General features: G+C 40.9%; 1 protein-coding gene across 1 annotated transcript; it reads right to left on the bottom strand.

The window, feature by feature from the left end:
- Window positions 1–3,882: 3,882 nt before the first annotated feature.
- On the bottom strand, window positions 3,883–21,855 carry PHYH (phytanoyl-CoA 2-hydroxylase). The gene is made up of 9 exons (XM_037143534.2): window positions 21,714–21,855; window positions 19,382–19,440; window positions 18,045–18,155; window positions 17,276–17,444; window positions 13,042–13,123; window positions 11,162–11,343; window positions 9,234–9,383; window positions 6,978–7,109; window positions 3,883–4,204 (listed from the first exon to the last, which is right to left on the bottom strand). The coding sequence occupies exons 1-9, from the start codon at window positions 21,786–21,788 to the stop codon at window positions 4,151–4,153; spliced, it is 1,014 nt and encodes a 337-aa protein (XP_036999429.2). The 5' UTR covers window positions 21,789–21,855; the 3' UTR covers window positions 3,883–4,150.
- Window positions 21,856–24,199: the final 2,344 nt, after the last annotated feature.

Here is a 24,199-nt window from a genome sequence, read left to right as displayed (position 1 = left end):
GTTACTAGTGTGCGAGTGGTTTTCTTTCTTCTTATTGGTAACATAGGCCTCATTTTTAAGATCTTCTTTACCAAGTGAAGTCTGAACTGGCTTGTCAACAAAAGGTAAGAACAGAAAAGAAATAAACCCAACACTCTAATTTAATCTTTAAGGACACCCCCATGAAACTCCACCTTCTAAATGAAGAAACTGAGGTCTAGAGATGTCAAGTGACCTGCACAATGAACAAAAAATGGAGCTGGGATCTCACCTCCAGCCTCTCTTCTTAAGGGAGTCCCTGAGGAGATCTGGGGACAGTTTTGTTCTTGTTTGTGTTTCTTTGGCTCTGTCATTGGTCTTGGTAATGCCCACAGACCAGGAAAGGCAGGTTTAAGACCAAGAGGAGATTGTTCAAGGAATGTGGTGAGGAGAAGGCTGTTTCCCCACAGCCCCCGGTGGTGGCGTTGCACTGTGTGCAGGAAGGGGGACTGCCTTGAGCAGCTGTGGGGTCAATGTAGGTGCCTCTTCTAATTCTTTCCAAGTGGGGAGTAGCCTTTTCCAACAGATTGCCAAAGATGAGTGCATACTTCTTAACCTCTCCAAAAATTTGGATGTAAAATCTCAAAGATTTTAACATTTTTATTTCTTTTCATTTTGGTAAAATATGCATAACGTAAAGGTTACCATCTTAACCATTATTAAGTCTACAGTTCAGTGGCATTAAGTTCCTTCACATTGTGCAATCATTACCCACAATCCACCTCTGGAAGCCTTCATCTTCCTGAATGTTGTACCCATTACACACTAACCCCCTCCCCTGCTTCCCGCAGCCCTTGGCACCCACCATTCTGCTTTCTGTCCCTATAAACGTGAATACTTTGGGGACCTCATATAGGTGGAATTGTACATGTCCTTTTACGACTGGCATATTAGCATTCCATGGAGAAGTGCATCATGGAGTAAAAGTTTCTCCATGCTGTTGCAGGAGCTGGTATTTTCTTCCTTGTTAAGGCTAAGCACTATTCCATTGTATGTAGGGACCACGTTGTTTGTCTATTCCTCCCTCGATGAACTCGAAAGTTGCTTTCACCTTTCAGCCACTGTAAGTAAGGCTGCTGTGAACATAGTGTACAGATACCTCTTCGAGATTCTGTTTCCAATTCTTTTAGGTAACTACCTAGAAGTGGAATTGCATCAGTGTATTTTTAATAGAAATGTGTTGCCTCATGTAGACTCTCCCGTACTGTGTTGGATCAGTTGTCTTCCCTGCCCCTGACTCACTTAACAAACACTTGCTGTCCTCTGACCTTTATCCCCCACACCCTGACACGCACACATGATTGGGACTAGTTGCTACTGCTAGCATTATTTAAAGGAAAAACTTTTAATGTTAAAAAAATACTAATCAGATCAGGCCTAGCTGGGTAGCTCAGTTGGTTAGAGTGTCATCCCAACACACCAAGGTTTCGGGCTCAATCCCTGGTCAGGGCACATGCAATAGCCAACCAATGCATGAATAAATAAGTGGGATAACAAATCAATGTCCCTCTCTCTCTCTCTCCACCCCTCCCTTCTTCTCTCTCTCAAAAAAATCAATAAAGAAAGAACAGGGTGAGTGTAGGGGACAGAAGGATTGAGCAAAAAGGAAAAAGAACTCATGGACATGGGCAACAGTGCAGTGATTGTGGAGGGGAGGTGGGTGTAAGGGGATTAAATAGTAATATGAAAAAATATGAATAAACCGAGGAAATTTAATTTTAGCCTTGCCTTGCTAAGTTTTGGGGTTTTTTTTCAGATTAGTATTCAGTTTTATGAGATGGATTTTTTAATCCATTGAAGTATTATTTTTTCTCTTTTAACGTTAATAAAGTAAAATATAAAAATAAAGAAAAAAGTGCTAGCTCTTTGAGCTTTAATAATAATCATCAAATCAGGGCAGGGCACCTGATTTAAAATGACCCACTGAGCCCTTCCCTAGGCATCTAGAATTTAAACCAAGAGGGTCCCACAGTCGGATTGCTCTGTGGGAAAGGGGGATGTAAACCCAGAATCGTTGTCACAGCCAATTCCCACCATTACTTGGGAGTCGGGGGAAGCTGATCTGTGGGGAGAGAGAATGGAGCAGCTGCACAGAGGGGCAGGCTTTGGAGCTGGAGTCCTGGCTTCCCTGCAGCCCTGTGTCCTGGGTGAGCGGGTGAGCGGGCCTGCAGGCCGACTCTCTTAGATGCCGTGGACTGGCCAGGATCCTTGTGGCAAAAGTCCCATCGTGCTCAAGCTGGTTCCTATACCCAAGGGCCCTAATCAGTGCACAGGTGCACTCGGCTCAAACAGGCATGCCCACCTTAAACCAACTTCTCACTTAATGACTTGTCTGTGTAATACTATCTCATATTTTCACTAGGACCAAAACAAACATGGAAACAAACAAAATTTTAAAACCCTTTGCTTAGCTTAATGAGCCACATTGTGTTTTTACTAACAAGGGTAATTTGCAAAAACTTTTCAAAATTGATTTTTAAATACAGTACTGCATATGTAACACATTCTCTTTATGGGAATGAAAAGATCATAGATGTTTTAAGGTAAAGTAATTGTTGTGGGTGGGGCAGCCCAGAGGTTTCTTTGAGCTCAGGGCTCTCAGAGCCCAGGTCTGAGTTTCTCACAGTCAGAAAGAGTGCTCTAGGCATCTGTATGTGCTTCACACCCAGCGTATGCCTGGCAGATGGAAAGCGCTCAGTGTTGATAATTAAATGAATGAATGAAGGAATGAAATCAGAGGACTGGACTACATGATCCACAGGCCCCTCTCCAGCTCTTATGTTCTGTGTATTCTATGATTCTGTAACCTGTGCATTTGCTGACATTTATCGGCAGACTGCTAGACAGTTTCTGCCCATGTAGTAGAATCCCTTTATAACACTGGTTTCCATAAAAATACCAATGTCTCTATTAGAAATTACTCTTAATGTCTGCCACTGTTACAGTTCAAGAAATGTAAGTGGAATTGTAGTAGAGCAGTCCAGGGTCTCAAGCCCAAGGTCTGACGAACTACGGCATTCTTACAAACCAGCTCGTTCTGGTTCCATGGGCAAAAAGCCCGGGGAATACTGACCAGTGCTCTCTACGTGCTGTTCACACTGGCATTCCTTATACACATTTTATTTTCCATTATTCCATAATCCAACTTCCTTAGACCCTGTCAGCGATAATCTTGTCCTCCCCAGTTTCTAGTTGGAACTGAGCTTATGCTGGGGGTCCTTACAGGAGAAACCAACAAAGTCAGGGAAAGTAGGCTTAGAAATACTTGTGCTTGGCAGAATGACAAGAAAGAAACTCTATTTCTCTCTTAATAAACTAGAATTAAAAAAAAAAAAAAGACTGTCTCTTTGCTGCCCTCAGCTGGTATCGAAAGACAATACTCTGTTACAATAAATTCCTCCAGCTCTTGCTCATTCAAGATCCAAACAAAAAGTATCAAAAATTTCCCTGCACCTTGAAAGAGGTCGGGTTTCATTCATACGGACTGAAGGCTTTCAGCTGCCCTACCCACTAGGAAATAGCAGATGTTACTCTTGTCTTCATTCTTTAGGAAGACTTGGACAATTCAGTCTATTTTTACAGTAAGGGTTGTAGCGTGGAGAAGTCATGAAAAAATCCTGTGTCAGGGTCTGAGTATCCGCCCTCATTTTTACTCCATGATGCACTTCCTACGCCCTTCAGTAAATGTGCCTGTGTTATACCTGGTTCTGTATTTGAAAGAAGTCTCTCGTGACATGAAATAAGTAGGTTGTATATTTCCCGGAAGAGGGATACAAAACTCAACACACCCTGAGTTTCAAAACCTTCATTTCTGTGTGGGTAAAGAGCTAATTGAATGAAAGAAACAGATCCAACACACTGAAATTATGCAGCAATCACATTTATTTGGTTGTAAGCCTAACTTTATTTTCCTTAAAATGGTAATATTTCACTTTTATTGATTTTATATTCATCAAAGCAACATCGTTGCACTGCAAAATTACCTATATGCAATTAAGTATCTGATACATGCATTTTGATTTTGTTAACAAGTGATAGAAAAGATTATGTCATCATCTCATTAAGAAAATATTTCCTTAGACACCTTGTTTAATTTTGATTTCCTTTAAAAGAGTTATAGCAAAGGGCTGTCTCAGAGGTTGATTCTTTCTCCTTTCACAAGCCGTGCTTGAAATCTCCAAATATCCTGGAAATAATGCCAAACAAAATGAGTTTATGGACTCTTCAATTTGTCTCTTCACTATAACAGAAAGTAAATTTCTAGCATCTACAAATAGTTAAAGAAAGGGAAAAAGCCTCCACAGTAAAGTTGTATCATTTAGAAAATAAACCATGTTCTGAGAATCCAATGAATTCACCGGCCAGCACCTAATATCATATTAACCCATCTATCTAAGACAGGGAGCCCCAGACTGTCAGCCCTGCTGTGTCGGGTACTCTTGCTGACTGCAGGCGCCCTAATGGGCCGAGTGGCGTGGTCACAGCATGTTATACCCAGCTAGGAAAATTACAACTAGGGCATTACCCAACCCAAATCTGCAGTTCCTGGAACAGGGTAATGAACAAACATCAGGGAACAATTGGGTTTAAAATTCTAGCCAAATAAGGTAACTAACCCAGCCCGCCAGAAAGTGCCCGCCAGCAGCAGCACCCACCAATCAGGGACCCTCGCCGTTTTTAAATAAGCCAATAGCTAACCGCCACCTCTGCTTCTGTATGTCTTTGCTTGCTTGCTAGAAAATATAAATACCCAGTAGTCTGTAAGCCAGGAGCGACTTCCATCTGGTAGCTCTGGGTAGCTACGTGGCTCCGATCACATCTGGGAAGTTCGCCCCTGCGCAGGTAAAGCTTGGCCAAAGAATTTTTTTGATCTGACCCCTTGACAAAAATTAAATTCGTTTAAACTAATTTTTGGCTCCGAGAGTGTGTATACACCCGCCGGTTGTCTACAACAAGCACAGTGCACCTCCACCTTCCTGTCTTCCTTTCAGTTATCTGCCTGACTCCTGAGTAATCTCCTGATTAGATCATAATCATGAAAATCATGCTACGGGTTAATGGTTGGTTTGTTCTTTCCTTTGTTCTTTTTTAATGTTTTTTTAAAACATTTTATGTACTTATCTTTAGAGGGGAAGGGAAGGAGAGAGGGAGAGAAATATCAATGCATAGTTGCCCCTCATGGGTCCCCTGATGGGAACTGGCCTGCAACCCAGGCATGTGCCCTGACTGGGAATCAAACTGCGATCCTTTGGTTCGCAGGCCCTCACTCAATCCACTGAACTACACCAGCCAGGGCCTTTTCTTTGTTCTTAATTAAACTATTCAGACTTTATAATTTAGTTCTTACTCGTTTTTTTTTTTTAAGCAACCAGCAAGATATGGTGGGAAAAACGATTTTGGAATTGGACCTGACTCTGAAGTCTAGCTCTGTCATGTAACAGGTGAACCTCTTGGATTCTATTTTCTCATTAAGAAGGTGGGGCCTCAGCCCTGGCCAAGTGGCTCAGTGGGTTGGAGCATCATCCTATACACCATCATCCTATACACCAGTCAGGGAGTGGATGGGAGGTAACCAATCCATGTTTCTCTCTCTCCCTTCTTCTCTCTCTCAAATCATTAAACATATCCTCAGGGGAAGACTGAAAAAAAAAGAAGCATGTAGCTATAATGACTACTTCATTGGATTCTGGTGAAGAAATAGGAAGGGGAATAGGAAAGTGCTTTTGTTTGTACCTTACAAAGAGCTATAGAGCGGAAGTTTGTATTGTTATTCTAAGTAAAGCTGATAAACTATAACCAAGAGAGTAATTAAAATAAACACAGGAAGTAATTCACTTAGTACAATATTGACAAACCTCAAACTTAATGTATAGCTGTTTTTTTTTCTGTCACAGTGTTGGATGGAAGCCCCAGTTGCTGACCTATGTTGCCTTTTAAGGCATTTAAGTACTGGACAAAAGGAGAGGACAGTAGTTCCTAGGATCTGCAAATGCGAAATCAGAGCATTTTCAGATATGGGGTCCATTCACGGCTTCTAAGGGGAGAAGGGGTAAGGAATGAAGTAAGATTCTGGAGCAGGGAAGGTGTTCAGAAAATGATTCCCAACCCTGGCAGCCTGTCCCTGGTGGACAGTGCTCTTTGAAGAACTGGACCACTGCGTGCAGTCCCTGGGGGGGCTCATGTCACCCCCACGGGGAATGCATGCGTTTATGATGATCCAATGTAAATTTTGAAAATAGGGCCAGCTCCTTGTTCAGGTGCTAAAACGTGCATAGTTTGCAAAGTAAATTATGTTTATGTGTTTGCCTTGACTGATAAATTTTTATTGACCCTCAACAGCATTGAATGTTCACTAATTAAAAACAAACAATTTACAAATGATGTGTATGAATTAGGAAAGCACATAAAATATTGTCTCACATCTCTTATTGATAGGCATTAGTGATCTTCAATTTCTGCTACATGCAAGATGTGCCTCTCATTAAACTCACGTGCAAAGTAACTCATAGTTGCCCAAGAATTGCTTTCTGGGAGTCTAATTGGATTCCCAAGACATAAATATTCTATTCTGTACAAATAAAGGAGTATAATCAATAGTCCAAACCTTCAAATTTCTTCATGTGCATTCAGAAGGCAGCCTTTCATCTTTCATTTTCTGTCCTCTAAAACTGTTTTCTATTTCCTTCCCCACCTGTCCTTTCTCGAACGAGGCAGGCTGCATATCCTGGGACAGCCCAAAGACATAAGGAAGCCAGCACGTTCTCAGCCCCCGCCCCCCCCACCAGGGAAGCAAGTAGAAACTGACATCCTTGGTCATGCCTAGTGGGTCTCAGCCACATTTCTGCAATGAGCTCTCAACCTAAGCACTTTATACTTTCCAATTAGATCATGTACGAGAAAAATTAAGCATGTGAAGGAAAAAAACCTCAGATCTTTACCTTGTCATTTCATACACGTACCTTCATAGAGAGATCTTCAAGGCCATTCTTTTTTTTTATATATTCCACTAATTCCTTCTCAATGTTTTCTTGACTAGTGCCCTTCACATCGACGTAGTGGCTGTCGGCACTGGCGTAATGGCAGGAAATTGCCTGGGCGAAGTGAACCAATTAATTAACACCAGCAACCAAGCAAGGTTTCATTTAGAAAGTTAGTTATTTCACTCAGCTTCTGATTTCTAGATTGAAAACTGTTCCAACGAGTCTTAAATCAGTCCCTTGTGACTCAGTAGCTTCTCCTCCCCTTCCCCCAACTCCCAGCTAAAAGCTACTTGAGAAATTACAAGAGATTTTTAACTAGCTGTGATATTTATTTTCAAAAAAGGTATCTATGAGGCAGAGTACATAATTACATAAGTAAGAAGTCTTTACTTTTTTTGAAGATTTTATTTATTTATCTTTAGAGAGGAAGGGAAGGAGAAAGCATGGGAGAGAAATATCAGTGTGTGGTTGCCTCTCGTGAGTCCCTAGCTGGGAACTGGCCTGCAACCCAGGTATGTGCCCTGACTGGGAATTGAACCGAGATCGTGTGGTTTGCAGGCCCGTGCTCAATCCACTGAGCTATGCCAGCCAGGGCAGGAAGTTTTTAATTTTTTTTAACATTTGATTTTTCTAAGGAATAGAGAGCCCCAAGGGCTAAAAAGAAATGTATTCCAGGGTTTTTCATCATCTCCTTAGTCACAGAAGTTACTCAATCAAGTTTGTTATTTCAATGGCCAGAGATTATGAAAAAAAAAAGAACATTTTGAAGGAAAATAATACACACATACACACCCCTCTTGAATCAAAAGGACATTTAAAGTCTGATAGCGTTCCCATAAAATACCCATTTTGTTTCCTTATGAAGGCAAGGCAGGAGTTACTTGGCTCTTCCCATTGTTGAAAAAGTTATAAATAAATCTGCTGCAAGGCAGTAGTTAAAACTACCTTCCCAGTCACAGGTTAGTTATTGAAGGTGAGCACACCAGTCAGAAAGACGTCTCACTTTGCCCAAACCATCACGTTTTCAGGCAGTGGGGCCACAGATTTCGTCTCCCACTTGAGCCCCAATGCCAGGCTGAGCTGCCTGGAGCCTGAGGCATAAGGGGAAACGTGAATCCTTCATATATGCACTTATGTTTTTTTAATGATTAATGTTTTTTCAAACATTTAAAGTGGTTCAAAAAATATTGAAAAATTGGAAAATCAGTATATTAAAATTCTCCTTATTTGTATTGTGGTGTCTATACTCTCCTTTGCACAATGCTGAGGGTTGTGCTAGTGAAGAGCTCGATCTTGGTTTTATTTAAAATGTTGCCATTGTGCTCATCACAAATTGTTTTGCAGTAATTTTGATTTTTTAAAATATTATTGTAAAGAATATTATTCAAGTGGATTTTTGAGTTTTTTTAGTCATTCCCCCAAACCTTAAATTTTGCCCCTGAAGAGAGCGCCTTCTCACCTCACCCGCATCCTGGCCCTGTTGAGCCTGGTGGAAATGTGAATGAGGGACAGATACTATCTGGTAACTCACCCTTGGCCCCAGGGAGACAGAAGGCGTTGCTGCACCAAATGAACAGCCTCATTCAGCCCCCCCCCCCCAAACCACCAATATTTAGTATTGACAGTCATGTTATCATGGGAAAAATTTAAGTCCACAATACCACCAGATGTGCTGAATTTTAGACAAACAAGAAATCTGGGAATTTATGAGAAACTTGTCAGTTTTTAATGTGAACAATAAAATCATATCATTTAAAATACTCTAAGACTGAGGAGTGAAAAACATGGCTGCCTGCTATATCTGATTTCTGGGCAGCCAATTCAGAACATTTCTTTCAGATCAATAATATTTTTCTTAATAGTGATAATATAAACTGGCCTCTTACATGGTTCCTATGAACTATAGGCATTCCAAATTTTAATATTTTAGTTTGTCACCCATGGTTTTTGCCTCTGAAGCACAGGCTGTCAGCTACCAAGGAAACTGTCACTCTGAAGGAAATCATGAATGATCAGGACTCAATATCAACAGGGTGATATCTGAAGGGAATCCTGAGGTCATCTGGCTTCTTTCTGATATGAGAAAAAAGACATGAGGTAGGCAAGTATATTTCCTAGTAAGTAAACTGGACTAGCGTCTGGTTTAAAGTGACAACTCTTTTAAATTTCAATATATCTTGACATTTTTGTGTTTAACCGTTTACCTTTGGAAAGTGTGGTGATGTTAATGCATACCTTGCGGAATCCTTGAGTTTTGTTCCGACCAGATCCATGGATGAGCAAAGGATGAAAGAAAACAGTGTCTCCCTTCTCCATCACAAGGTGCACACGGGCATTGTTTTTGTCATAGTCCTGGATCCCATGGAACATGATGTTAACTCCCCCCTGGAACACACAAGAGAAGTAAAGTCTGTACTTGAGAAAGCCAGTAACTACAAACTTTATGGCTCACCAGGAAAAGTAAAGAGGAGATAAATAAAGTCAATTCTTTAAAAAATGTAAGTATACAAAATCTTCTCAGACATCTGGTTTTAAAAAAAGTCATGTGTTAACATTAAAATCACAGGGTTTTTGTTTTTTTTTTACCAAGTAAAAACTGAATAATAAATGAAACTCTAGATCAGCTTTGCATTTTTCAGTTAACACAGAACCCCTTTCTAGCCCAAATCTATGATCATCCTTTCCCAGCATGGGAATTTTGCATAAATCACTCTTCTATTACTTAGGAGTATCCCTGAGAAGCTATTGTCCCACACTAGGGGAGAGAAAATGCTTAATTTTTCTGAGCTCAGAAACCATTCATGTCATGTCCAGAGTAAAGAAAGAAGAATAGTACATTAAAACATTGTTTATAGCTTTCCGAAGTTAGTTATTGTTTTAGGTAATGGTTATGTGTTTGTTGACAACTACAGTGAAAAGTGATTTAAAGTTTACAAGCTTTTATGAGGGGGTCGGGAAGGGGTAGTTCTAGAGTAGAGGCAGAGCAGCGTCCCATTCACCTTTCTAAGACTATTCAAACTCCTTTTGAAGTTGACTGCTTCCCTACTGGACTGTGTTAGGACTTTGACTCAGTGCACTCCTCTCCTGGCCATGGTGGACATGTAACCCAAGCTGAGACAATCTGACTTTCCATTGCAGCCATTCAGGTTCAAATCTGAGCAGAGGATGGAAGAGACCAGACATAGTCAGGGTTCAACTGCCCATGCCAGGTGTCCCACCCCAACTCTTCCCACGCAGCAAAAACATTCAGAGCTAGTCTGCCTTCCACAGATGCAACATGACCCTGCAGCTTTCCAAAACACTCCCTTTTGCTTGCACCAAACCTTTCCTAAACCTTACCTTAATTGAAAAATCTCATAATTTCAGATTTTATATCAGAATCCAGACTCAAATTTTTTACTTAGCACTAATCATCAGCGCATGAATTCTGAGATAGAAGTCCTTGAAGCCACATTCTCGTTACTTCCTACAGAACCACAGTCACTCTTGCTGCCTTAAAAATAGGTGCTTTTTCCATTCTGACCATCATCATGGGGTTTCGAGATGTCATTGCCTTATAGCTAAAACACTGGTTTCCCGGCCCCTGGATTCCTACACCTCCTACATGTACTGTGTGTGACACACCTCAAGATTATCGTTCTTGAAGAGCCAGTTTAATATCATCAGTCTGGAGCTCAAAAGTGTTTAACAGTCCTCCAGCACCAACAGTTGAATCAATAAACTGTGGAATGGCCATGCAATAGAATACTGCTCTGTCCTCCCCATAGCCTCTGCTGATCTCTTCAGCTGGGAGGCGATGGCCTCTCCCTCTTTTTTACTCTGAGAGCCATCAATCAGTGTGTAAGACCTATTTGGCACTTGTCATATGCATCTGGTTTTGCAGTGTTTATGTCTTACCTTTGCATTAGGCTCTATAATCTTGGGACTTAAAGCACCTACCTAAGTTCCCCATGTTGACTGGCTTTCAAACCCTTGTTGAAGAAGCAAGAATGAATATTTTATCTGACATCCTTGAATTTTCCCTGATCCTAACTCTAAATCCTAGACCAATGTTTTGCTATGAAAGGGAATGCTATATTGCTGGTAAAGCTCTTTATGTCTACTGCTGGGAAATGAAAATAATAAAAGATTCTGATCAAGACACAGCTGCTACACAGACCTACCTCCCATTGGGGATAATTATGTGGCCTCAGGGTGCCTTTGTGTGTGCCCGGGAGCACCACCAAGCAGCCGTTGTTCCGGTCAATGTGCTCCATGGCCGTCCAAGCACAAACAATCTTATTGCTGGGCCGGAAGGGGAAATAGTGCAGATCCTGGTGCAGAGGGTGGCGGGATGTCTTCTTGCCTGAAATAGAACCTGCTGTTAAAAGATGCTCAAGCCTCAGAATTCTTCTCCTTTTCCTGAAAAAAAAAAAAAAAAAAAAAAAAACCAACCAGGAAAATAACCTATCCCTGCAAAAACCAAACAAGTGAAATGATATTCTAGAAAATCGACCTCAAGAGATAAGCACCAAATTAGAATATCAAATCCACACAGGGATTCTAGATTCTATACTTCTTTCTGGGTTCCTGGTAGCCAAGTACTCACATCCACTATTTTCTAGCCAGTCGTACATATATCATCATCTCTATTGTGCTTTATTCCTTTCTAACTCTGGCTTAGGCATAGAGCCTAGTATTAATAAAAATAAAATAAAAATAAAAGTTTCATAAATTACACTGAAGAGAGTGGTCAACTTTGAGGTCCCTTGATAGTCTGCGAAGTGACTAGTGTAAAAAATTTAACTGATTAAATAACTAAATGAATAAAAAGGCCTCTGAGAGGTGTCCCCACCAAACTAAATAGAGCCATTCGGTGTATAATCACTGCATAGAATCAGAGATACCATGATTCATATATTTCTCCAGTTTTGCTCCTTGACTTTGATTCCCCAGGCCACCTGATCTCTCCAGGCAAGACATCCAGAGAGAGAGACTTGGTGATGTTGAGCTACGGGCCTGTCGCATAAACCTCTCCCAGCCATTGGGAGGGAGGAAAAGTAGAAAAGGTTAAAGAATTGCTAATGGCCAACTTACTACTGCTGGTATAGCAGAATTTCTCAGCACGGCCTTCTGCATGAGAGTCTCTGAGGATGGTTAGTTAATAAACTGGATATTCCTGGGTTCTATCTTTCAAATCAGTTTCTCGGGAAGTGAGGTTTGAGGAGCTACATATCAGCAAGCACAAGAAATTTTACAAACAACTGTAGTATATGATTTATAAAAATAGTTTTTTGTTTGTAATAACCATGTCTTCAGATTGGGAAGGCAGAGTCTCCACTGTGGTAGGTGAGAATGGTCAACAAAGCACAGAGGTGTTGAATAACAGGAGTTTATGTTATATAAACTGTTGTTTGTTACCCTGCATTTTTAAGAATCCAGTCATCTGAAAATCCAGCAATAACCCTAGAGTTAATAATCTGAAATCACTATTATACTCCAATGTTGTTATGATGTAAGCTATTTTGAGGTAAAGCGCTGGAAAAAAACAAAATTCAAATGAGTAAAATTAAAGATCTAATTGGCTTTATTATATGATTTATGAATCAGGCAGCATCCAATCTAACAGATAGATAGAAAGGAGTTTTGAGGAGCTATATAACTATACAAAATGAAAGGCTTTGGTAGGCAGAAGGCAGAGAGACAAGGAAGCTACTAGCAAAGAGTGGACTGTTTCAGTCAGGTCACCTTCCTACAGGGGTGAGCAGGGGTCTATCAGACAGATGACCTCACTAGTCCTGACTGGCAAATTCCGGACTGACTGGTTAAGATTTTGTTCTGCGGGAAGTGAAAACTGCAGCTAGGTGAGGCATTCAGGCTAGTTTGCTGATGTGGGCTTAGCACAAGTGACTCCACTTTGGGCCTATTGCCCCTTTTTTAATGATTTACATATTCCTTTATGAGAAGTTTAGCACTTATACACATGGCTGTAGTTAGGACAACAAGTTTATATATTTTAAGTAAACATTTTTTTCCTTCTCCTTAACAACTGAGAGCCCTTTACCAGAGTCTGGAGGTTTGTTTATCAGCATGGTATGCATGGCCATTATATTGGGTCCAGTGAAGCACTCCACATATTTCAGAATCTAAGGAAAGGGGAAAAAAAGCTTGTGAGAATTCAGATACACAGGAAAGTGGCACAAAGCACAACTGTCTTTATGAGAACCGAGATGGCAACAGTTTGAAAAAACAATTGGTATTTCAAAACATCACACACAACACATGACACAGTTAGCATTTGGCAATCACTGGGAACTTACAACACTCTGAATTGAGAGGCTTTTTAGAACCTGTTGGAAACCCAACCACTTTTTATACAAGAGAGATAGAAGTTCCTATGAGATACCAACTGGGAAGGACAAGTATACCCTTCCTTCAATCAAAGCTGACGACAGTTGCCCAGCGAGAGGCCAGCTTCCTCTTCCTTCATGGAGACTGTTAAGAGGAAGGGACTGTGAAGAGGATGCAGCACACCTGTAGCCATCATGAGGGACCCAGAGGAAAGAAGAACAGCAGCCCATGGAGTTTATATTATAGTCTGGTGGGAAGAATGATGTTAAACAAATAATGGCATGGGTGATTGTGATTTTTGATACATGCCATAAAGAATAAGCTGCAATGAGAGCACGAGACTGGGAGGGCTGAATTAGTCACGGACTCCAGCAGCCAGGGTGCTGTCCCCAGCACCTAACCCTCCTTGGGTGGGGTGAAAAGCGGAAAAGACTCAACACGGAATGCCTACTACATGCCAGGAGCTTTATACAGACCCCAATTAAGCCTCACAGTAATCCCTGGAAATTTATGTCCCCATTAATTAATAATCCTTTAAAATGAACATCCCACACAAATAAGACTGAAGCTAATAAGCTGCCCGAGTTAACAAAGCCGGCCACATAAATAACTCCAAATTCTGACTCCAAAATATGAAGCACATTTTACTACTTTCTCACTATTTGATCTCTTATGTATAAGGCATATTGGCAATACATGTATGAAACACTTCAAATGTTACAGAAATCCTATGAGTCAGTCCCAATATTTGTTTTTTTTAATAAAGGCTGCAATTTTTTTGTTTGCTTTTTCACTTAGGCCAGTATTCCCTAACCTCAGTTGTTTAAGAGCCGTCCTCATCGTTTCTGCCGTACTTTGCGGACTCTCCCGCTATAGTTAGGTAATAACTTCTGTAACTCCTTTTACTTGCTTATTCTGATTAATAACATTCTTGAAATCAAAGTTAGATGGGCTGGTTATTTTTTAACACACAGTCAAATAGATACCTATGAAAACATTGCATACCTCCTAAAAACCATTACATGAACCACCAGATACATGGTTCGTACTTCAGAGACACAGAAAATCTGAAAACCCTGGTAATGCTTCATTTACCACAAGTTGTCTCTAATCTTGAGCTTTTCATCCTTGACCTATCACACAGCTTCCATGTCCGTAACACAATTTGAGGTTGAGGTACGTGGATGGTCCAGAAGGGCCACTGCCCCTCAGGTCACCAAAGCAAGGGGCTGAGCATCACACACCTGTACAGTCTTTCTTCATGAGTCAAATTCTCTTAACAGTGCTTTAACCAAGCACTATACTTACTGTCTAATAAGTACTTAACTTCTAATAAGTATTATATGTAATGTCTCCTTTAAAACCATTCTAAGTGAATGCTTCATGAACGGTGATACAATGCACGTGTGCAATAGAATAATGTGCAGTAGTTTTAAAAGTGTGAGTAGATCCATAGGTACCTAAAGAATAGTATTTTTTAAACTTGTTTAAGCTTAAAAACAAACTCAGCTCTGCTGACCAGATTCATAAAACAAACAAAAAATAAATAAATGGATTTGTACTTCCAGCCAAAATGGAGGCATAGGTGGAAACACTATGCCTCCTCACACAACCAAATTTAAGGACAACAAAGATTTAGAAACAAAAACACAACCAAAACAGACAGAAAATTGAACTGTATGAGAGTCCGACAACGAACCATTCATCCAGACCCGTAAGAGGGGCAGAGTTGGCAGCTGGTAGAGAGGGGCCTTGGCAGAAAAAGGTGGGTGGTTAACGAACCTGGGCACAGGGACGAAATGAGCAAACCCAGTGAGGGCACAAGGCGGCTGGCTGACTGCGGTCACAATTCACATGCAGATAAACCAGGCAAAGGAATGAGCAGTGAGACAGACTGCACAACCCAGCTCCCCAATGACAGGAATTAAAGCATAAAAGCACCAATTGGAAAAACTTTCAGAAATTGAGGTGCTAGGAGAGGCTCTCAGTCTCACAGGAGAGTTTGTTGGAGAGACCCACAGGGTCCTAGAATGTACGCAAGCCCACCCACCCGGGAACCAACAACACCAGAACGGCCCAATTTGCTGTGGGAAGCAGCAGAGGGAACTGAAATCTGAGAGAGAGCAGAACAAATGCCATTGCTCCCTCTCTGACTCCGTCCCCACATATAGCGTTGCAACCCAATGACGAGAGTTGCCCCACCCTAGTGAACACCTAAGCCTCTGCCCCTCATATGTAGCAGGCGTGAACAGACCAAAACATTATGGCTCAAGCAGAAGAACAGCTCAAAGCCCCAGAGCCAATACTTCTAAGTAACCAAGAGATAGCCAACCTATCAGATGCACAGTTTAAAACACTGGTGATCAGGATGCTTACAGAACTGGGTGATTTTAGTCACAAATTAGATGAAAAAATGAAGGCTATGCTAAGTGAAATAAATCAAAATGCACAGGGAACCAACAGTGATGGAAAGAACACTGGGACTAAAATCAATGGAGTAGACCAGAAGGAAGAAAGAAACAACCAAAAAGAAAAGGATGAAGAAACAAGAATTCAAAAAAAATGAGGAGAGGCTTAGAAACTTCCAGGACATCTTTAAATGTTCCAACTTCCAAATTATAGGGGTACCAGAAGGGGAAGAGGAAGAGCAACAGTGGAAAACTTATTTGAACAAATAATAAAGGAGAATTTCCCCAATCTGGCAAAGGAAATAGACTTCCAGGAAGTCCAGGAAGCTCAGAGAGTCCCAGAAAAGATGGACCCAAGGAGGAACACACCAAGGCACATCATCATTACATTAGCCAAGATTAAAATGAAGGAGAGAATCCTAGAAGCAGCAAGAGATAAGGGGACAGTCACCTACAAAGGATTTTTCATCAGACTGTCAGCTAATTTTTCAAAAAAAAAAACCTTACAGGCAAGAAGGGGCTGGAAAAAAGTATTCCAAGTCATGAAATCCAAAGACCTACATCCAAGATTGCTCTATGCAGATGAGCTTTCATTTAGAATGGAAGGGCAGACAAAGTGCTTCTCAGATAAGGTCAAGTTCAAGGAGTTCATCATCACAAAGCCCTTATTCTATGAAATGTTAAAGGGACTTGTCTAAGAAAAAAAGATAAAAAATATGAACAGTGAAAGGACAGCAAACTCACAGTTATTAACAATCACACCTAAAACAAAAGCAATCCAAATGGACAGCTAGATCAGGAGTGGAGTCACAGAAATGGAGATCACATGGAGGGTTAGTAACAGGGGAGTGGGAGGAAAAGAGGGGAGAAGGTACAGAGAATAAGTAGCATAGACAGTAGGTAGAAAATAGACAGGGGGAGGGCAAGAATAGTATGGGAAATATAGAAGCTAAAGAACTTGTGACACATGGACATGAACTAAAGAGGTGGAATGGGGGAGGGGTGTGCAGGGTGGAAGGGAATGAAGGAAGGGAAATGGGACAATTATAATGGCATAATCAATAAAATATATATAAATAAATGGATTTTCAGTGAATAGCCTCAGCACTCTCACCCCTTTGTTACACCTACACTGATTGTAAGAAAGACTCTCTCTTATCATAGAATTCCTGTCCTTCTCAACCAAAGATAATTAGCAACCTTGGAGTGGGGTTTCTCGAATTGGACACTACTGACATTTGAGGCTGAATAATCATTTGTTTGGGGGAGGGGGCTATTCTGTATATTATAGGATCCCTAGGCCCCATTAGCAACAACCCTGGCTTCTATGCCTTAGAAGTCAGTAACACACCATCCCTCCTTGTCCATGTATGCCAACCAAGCATATTGAGAGACACTGCAAATACCATCTCCCACTGAGAACCACTGCTCTAGGCCACAGCAGAAACATGCTAGATAAAGTAAAAAGAACAGACTTCAGAGGCAAGCATGCCAATGGGCTATTAGCTTAGAGAAAAAAAATGCAAGAAGGTCTTGAACCTCAGGGAGAGTGCAGTATCTGAAGAGTTCCTCATCTTCTTGGAAATTCTGGACCTTGGTAACTGCTTCTTCACTTATAGCATATTCTGATTTTGCAATGGTCACATCTTTCATTATCTGTAATCCATATGGTTTTACCTCCTGTTTGCAGATTCTTTCAAACTCATTCCTAGAAAATTAAATTGGCAAATGATGTCATTACTGCTGCCTTCAAGCGCCTGCCTGGCCCCGTTCTGGGAAAGATTTACAGATTTTGGGAAGGGGATCTCTGCACTACGATGGCCTCCAGCCCGAGGCTGAATAATTCTGATGGAATGGAGGAGATCATGGCCAACTCAGAAGTCCCTGCCTTCTAACTGGGAGCAGACCATTTGGGGAAATATGTGTGATTTGGTTATATCTGAAGAATAATAGCAAATGTTCCTGTAGCACTTACCCTGTGCCAGGCCTTGTTCAACATTTTCTCTCAATATGTTTACCTTATTTAACCCTAACGCTAACTCTAGGACCCAAGTACCATTATTATCCCCATTTAACAGGTATGGGAGCAGACACATGGAAAGGTTAAGTAAATTTTCCCAGGACACACAACATTAAGTGGTGGGGCTAAGATTAAAGCCAGCCAGTTGGGCCCCAAAGTCCATGTTCCTGACCACTTTCTAAGGAACCAAACTGCTAAATAACGTCTGAACATGCACAAGCTAATCTTACTATAATCCCATCAGAGACATGACATGTACTTCTGTAAAACAACAAATAGTTACTATACCTAAAGCGTTCAATATCAGCATCAGACACCAAATTTTTAATGACAAGAAACCCATTTTCTTCGTAAAACTTTCTCTGTTCTAAGCTTAGAACATTATTATCCAGAGTATACCTAAAGGAGAAAATAAATCTCAAGTAAGTCCAATTTAAAAATCACATCCTAACAACATGTATCAAGAACCCAAGAAATGATGGTATTCTTCCACTCAGCATTTCTATTTCAAAAACTTTAAGAAAATAATCTGAAAGAAAATTTTAAAGTTTTAAATCCAAAGCATTAACTACTGTCTCCAAGAAATAGAAAAATGATCAAATATATCACCTTCACTCAATGGAATATGACTCAGGAATTAAAAATGAACAGCATATAATAAAAGGACAATGTTTATTATAATAAAAATATGACAATTTATAAAACTAAGACACTATTTGTAAAAAAAAGACTGCAAAGAAGTTCAAAAAATTTTAACGGTGACTGCTTTTATGTAATGAAATTATGTATGAACTTTTAAAAACTCCTTCTATTTCTCCAATTTTTTAAAAAAGATTTTATTATTTTATTTTAGAGAGTGGTGATGGAAGGGAGAAAGAAAAGGAGAGAAACATCAATGTGCAAGAGATACATCGACCTCTCACATGCCTCCACCTGGGGTCTTGGACTGCAGCCCAGGCACGTGCCCTGACTGGGAATCCAACCAATGACCTTTGGATTCACAGGCTGGCACTCAATCCACTGAGCCACACCAGCCAAGGCTATTTTTCTGATTTAAATTTTATGTGTGTAATGAATAGGTATGGTTTTGCAGATCGGCAACAAATTCAGACATTTTGTATTTTTAATTGTCTAGTCCACACATTCTCCAAAGAAATCAAAGTAACAAAATCCAAATTAAGTGTACAGCACACACACAAACTCAAATCCCTCAGTCCATTCCTCTAGCTGGAATTGTGGCTGTGTATGAATATTCCAAGGAGCTCAAATGTCTTCTTCTTCAAAGGTGATTTAAGATAAACCAAAGATGCTAGCTAATATATCCTATGACCACATGACAGGTGAATTTAAATGAGATATACCATGCCTGAATTTTAAAAACCAGATTGCACCCTTTCTGATATTTTTCCTCCTTTCTCAATTTTAAAATAAAAATAGAAAATTAAAGTCAGGATCTTCAAAATTTCCCACAATTTTTCTAATTACAACAAGTCCTGGAAACAAAGGCCTTGCATAATAAATTCTTACCAGACAATGTAATATAGTGTGTTTTATATCCTAGTTACCACTAGAAAAAAACTTTATATACATTGTACGGTAAAAAAATTAAAATTAGATCTACTTACTGGAATTGTTGAGGATGAAAACTGGCAAAAGGAAGAGTCCCTGAAGTGGGGTGCGCTATCTAGGATGTGAGTTAAGGCAATAAAAACTTAGAAGTCGACCTTTTCTACAAACAACAGTCTGCCCAGGATTGGCTGTCCTAGGGAAGACTTGTCCTAATGGCTACCAAGCAAGCTGGTTACACATATAACCTATGACAGGTATACACTACTGCTTACATCACTTCATTTCATTCCCACAGTTGCCTGAGGAGGTGGCTGGAAGCCCAAGAGCTTTGTTATGGGTCCTGCCACTCAGATCAGGAAACCAGGTTTAGGGGGCTCAGTAACTGATCCACAGAAGGTCACCCCACAGAAGATGGCTGAGCCAAGACTTGACCCACACTCTTTACTTGGTAGCTTCCATCTAGTTTATTCCGCAAGACTATTCCTTCCACCAAGCTGCTGAACAAATAAAAATGGAAAGTTTCAATTCTAGAAGTAAGGAGAAACACATGATATTCAACAGAGGTATTTAACTTAGTTAGAGTCCAGTCCAAAATATTAGAAACAGTCTGGCTGGTCATTTAAAAATAGTCTATAAAATAAATAATGATGCCAAGAAAACATCATTAGAAAACGACCTACACAGCTGAATATAAGTTTAAACATCTTAAGGAACTAGTAGTTCTAATTTTCTTTTTTTGTCCAGTAACCACGGATTATTGATTTAGCATCTATTTTTCTTTTTTTTAAATTTTCATCATATCTTTAGTTTAGAGTTATTTTCAGAATGTCACTAACTCATAAACATGTTGTTTTTAACCATCTTTAAATAACTGGGAACAATGTTATAGCCCGCAAGAAAGGAGGGCCAGGAGTCAGAATTACTAACTACTGTCTGTTTTTCATATGGCACAGAAGTTAATGATCTTTGTCAATATTTTCAGAAAAATGTAGTTGCCAGGACAGTTCGAATGTCAGCATTCCAGTGAAGAAGACAAAGGACAGGGGGAGAGGGAGAAGACAAAGAGGAAGAAGGAAAAGGAGAAGAAAAGAAATACAGATGAAAACACTAAACTCTGACCTTGACACTATTATAAGAACCAGCAGGATCGGGAGATCAAATTTTGAAAGTAGTTAACAGATTGGATGAAGAACCTTAATTCTAGTTGCAGTTATATCTAGTCCCGATATAGTGGTGATTCTCTCAATCGAGACTGTGTCAGAAAGTGGACCCATCCTCACATTACTTGATTCCCTAGGTCTGTGAGCTTGAAAGTCTGCATTTCTAACAACCTTCCACATGATGTTGATGGTCCAGGGAACACACTTAAGACAACCATTGCTTTAATTAAATGACCTTGGTCCAGAGTTTTAATTTCTCCTAGCCTCAGTTTTCTCACCTGTAAAATGAGATTATATAATCCCCTGGGCCCTTCATCAGCCTATGGACAGGATTTTAAATGCACAGTGGTTCTGATACATTGCTTCTTGGAACTCAGCTGGAAGAGCAACAGTGAAAGTAAAAGAAACAGCTAGTATGATCAAACATCTTATGAGATGGTAGGATCCTACATATAGGCAGACAGAGGCTAATCAGGTCGTTTAGTGAGCAATTCCAATTTTGTAGGGAGCTTTCAAAAGTGCGGCCTGAAAGAGAACGCTTCATCTGAGCAGCAAGAACAATTCTATACAGCAATTTGAATGTCGACGTGTCCTATGCTGTAGTGACACATCTTTCCGGCCCCAATACCACAGCGCACCTATTGCCTCCGGATTAATTTGTGATGCCGAATCGGGAGGTGGATCCAAGGTACCAAGTCCTTCCTGTTAGACAGTGTAAACCTGTTAGACAGTGTAAACTTGTAGGGCTACGAAGCCCTGGGTTCCTCAGGGAAGAGCTATGGGCGCAGGCCGCAGGGCGGGCTCCCTGCAGAGGACGAGCAGGATTCCCCGCTGAGGCCCACTGCCCGCCGGTTGCCTTGGCTCCTCACCGGACGACTTCGCTGAGCTCCTGCTCTCGGGGCGACTTCGCTGGGAGGTTTCTAGGTTTCCCGGCAGGCGTGGAGGTCAGGCGCGGCCCATCTCAAGAAACGACCAAGCCTCTGAGAGCAGGCTCCCTTAGTGACAAGGGCCGGATGCTGGAATGACACCTCGTCGCCCACTGAGGCTAGCAGCAGGGACCGGGGATGCGCCCTCCCCTCGCTGTCCGCTCGCGCCCGGCGGCCGAAAGGGCTGTGACTATCGCTGGGAACGGGGCACAGAGAACGGGGAAGAACCGGCGCTGCGGCCCTGCGATCACCCAGGGAGCCACCACCCTTCCGGCCCGAGCCCCGCTCAGTCCAAAGGATACTACGGCCCCGGCCCAGGGGCGGCCGAGGTGGCCCAGCACAACGTTCAGACGACAGGCAGCGCGAGACAGATCCATGGTGACCGCGGGGAGACCAGGCTGCTGGCCCTGCGCTGCGCTTCACTTTTGCTCCAGTCCCTGCGCCCCGCCCCGCCCCACCCTCGCGGGGCGGGCTTGGCCATGAGCTTGGCCTGATTACGCCCCCTATGGCGTGCGCGGGTCCGCCCCCGGGCCGTGGCGACTGACTTCCCAGCCTTGGAGTGACTGGTTTAATGTCGCCTAGGGAGACAACTGAAGCAGAAAGTGACCCACAGTCTTAACGGCATAGTTTCGGATATTTTATTCCACATGACCGTTCCTTCCACAAAGCTGCTGAAAGAATACAATTTAAGTGTTCACCTCTACAAATAACACATGCTCTTAAAAGAGGCATTTAATTTAGGGAATCCAGTCCGAAATATTAAAAGCAGTTTGGCTGGTCCTTAAAAAAGAAGCATATGAAATAAATGACTCACTGAAATGTCTGATCCACATTGTCTAGTATAATTCTAAATTTCCTAAAGAACTAGACTTTTTGTTTAATTCCTTGATTTGGGGATAAGTGTGTATACACCAGTGGAAACTGGATCACTAGCATCGAGGCCATGAACATCTACGTGAGAGGAAACCTCTGCAAGTTTCCTCTCACGTGCTTTCTCATTTTTTGTGTGTTTATGGTAAGAACACACAAAATCTACTCTCTTAGCAAGTTTTCTGTACACAGTGCAGCATCATCAGCTATAAGCACTAGGCTGTATTGTACATCTCCAGAACTATTTATCTTGCATAACTGAAACTTTGTACCTTTAGACAAACACCTCCATTACCCTCTCTCACAGCCCCGGCAACTACCATGTTTCAGTGAGTTTGACTCTTAGACTCCATATATATGTGTTACCAGTGTCATATTGATTCTTTGGTGACAAGTTTTTCTCACTTAGCAGAAAGCCCTCAAGATCCATTCGTGTTGTCACAATTGCAGGATTTCCCTTTTCATTAAAGCTGAGTGATATTTCATTGTGTATGTGTACCACATCTTCTTTACCCATTCATCTGTCAGCAGACATTTAGGTTATTTCCATATCTTGGCTATTGTAATAATGTAATGGATGTGGGAGTGTAGATGTCCCTTTGAGATCTTGATTTCAATTTCATTGGATAAATGGGATCTTGAATCATATGGTAGTTCTATTTTTAATCTTTTCGGGAATCTTCATACTGTTTTCCATAGTAGCTGTAAGAACTAGAAATTATTTTCTGTAAGATGTTTTCCTCCAGTATCCACAGATGGAGTCAGTTTCTCATTGTTTCTTTTTCCTCTCTTTTTCATTGCTTATTTAGCTTAAAGAGTTACTTCCAGAATGTCCCTCCTCATAAACATGTAATCATTTCTTAAATAATGACTTCATACAATGTGATGAAACTACCATAGTTGAGGAGAGAAACAACCCAGGAGTCTGAATTATTAACTACTGTCTGTTTTCTCAAAGGCAGAAAGGGGAGAGTCAGCATCAAGCAAGACCTGCCCTTTGGCCTTTACCTCTGGGTTCTATATTCTTTTCCCCATGATTTCTCCTTACCCAGACTGACAGATTCCTTTAGGTTAACAGAAATGCCACGGGCCTTCTCTCTTAACATCATCTTCCCAAACTGATCATCCTATGGCTGAACCCACCCCTTACTTAACTTGCCAACTGGATAAGGAAAAGCAATTATGTTTATCATAGTTTAAAATGAAGTATCTGGCCTTTGGCAGGTACAGGAAATAGAATCTGCACCTTTGTGCTTCTGAGAAAACCCTAAAGGTACTGGCAACAGATGAATAGGTGTCTGTTTACTGCCCTCACTTGATGAAAAGTGGGGACTGCTAGAAGGAGAAAAATAAAGCTAAAAAAGTGAAGTCAGTTCACACCCACGTGAATTATTTAAAGATCTGGACTTTTACTCTCATGAGCCCTGAAAGTTTTGGCCTTCTGGATCAGTGAGAAATACGGGTAAGATGAAGCTATCTACACCTATAATTTGAATACTCCCTTAAAATACCCTCATTTTACAAGTGTGTGAAAAATCCCTGCCCTCCCTACCATTAGGCATTTATACAAAGGATATGTTTCAGTTTACGATTATTAAAAAAGACGGAGGAAATCCGTAAATACTTCTAATTGTTATCTGCCTTTTTTAAATTAGAGGGACATTGAGTCTAAGATTTTTCATTTAAAATCCCATGGGAATTAGAATGGTCATTTCTCTTTAGGTAAAAAGGTAATCTGATGGAGTTTGCTAATTTTTTTAAACAGCAATTTGGATTATTTTGAAATTCCTCCAGTAGGCATCCTTAGTAATTGTGTTAAAAGAAAAATATTTTTAGAACTATTGGAAACAGAACATTAATGTCACATTATCACAAGAATGATCATTTCTATCTCCTTTCGAGTTTGGTATTTATTCAT

The sequence above is a fragment of the Artibeus jamaicensis genome, unplaced genomic scaffold (genome assembly GCF_021234435.1).
Source record: "Artibeus jamaicensis isolate MK-2021 breed Jamaican fruit bat unplaced genomic scaffold, CSHL_Jam_final contig_426, whole genome shotgun sequence".
In the NCBI taxonomy this organism is placed as follows: domain Eukaryota; kingdom Metazoa; phylum Chordata; class Mammalia; order Chiroptera; family Phyllostomidae; genus Artibeus; species Artibeus jamaicensis.
Note: the sequence above shows the minus strand (reverse complement) of the source record. Positions and strands in the feature narration are given on the sequence as shown.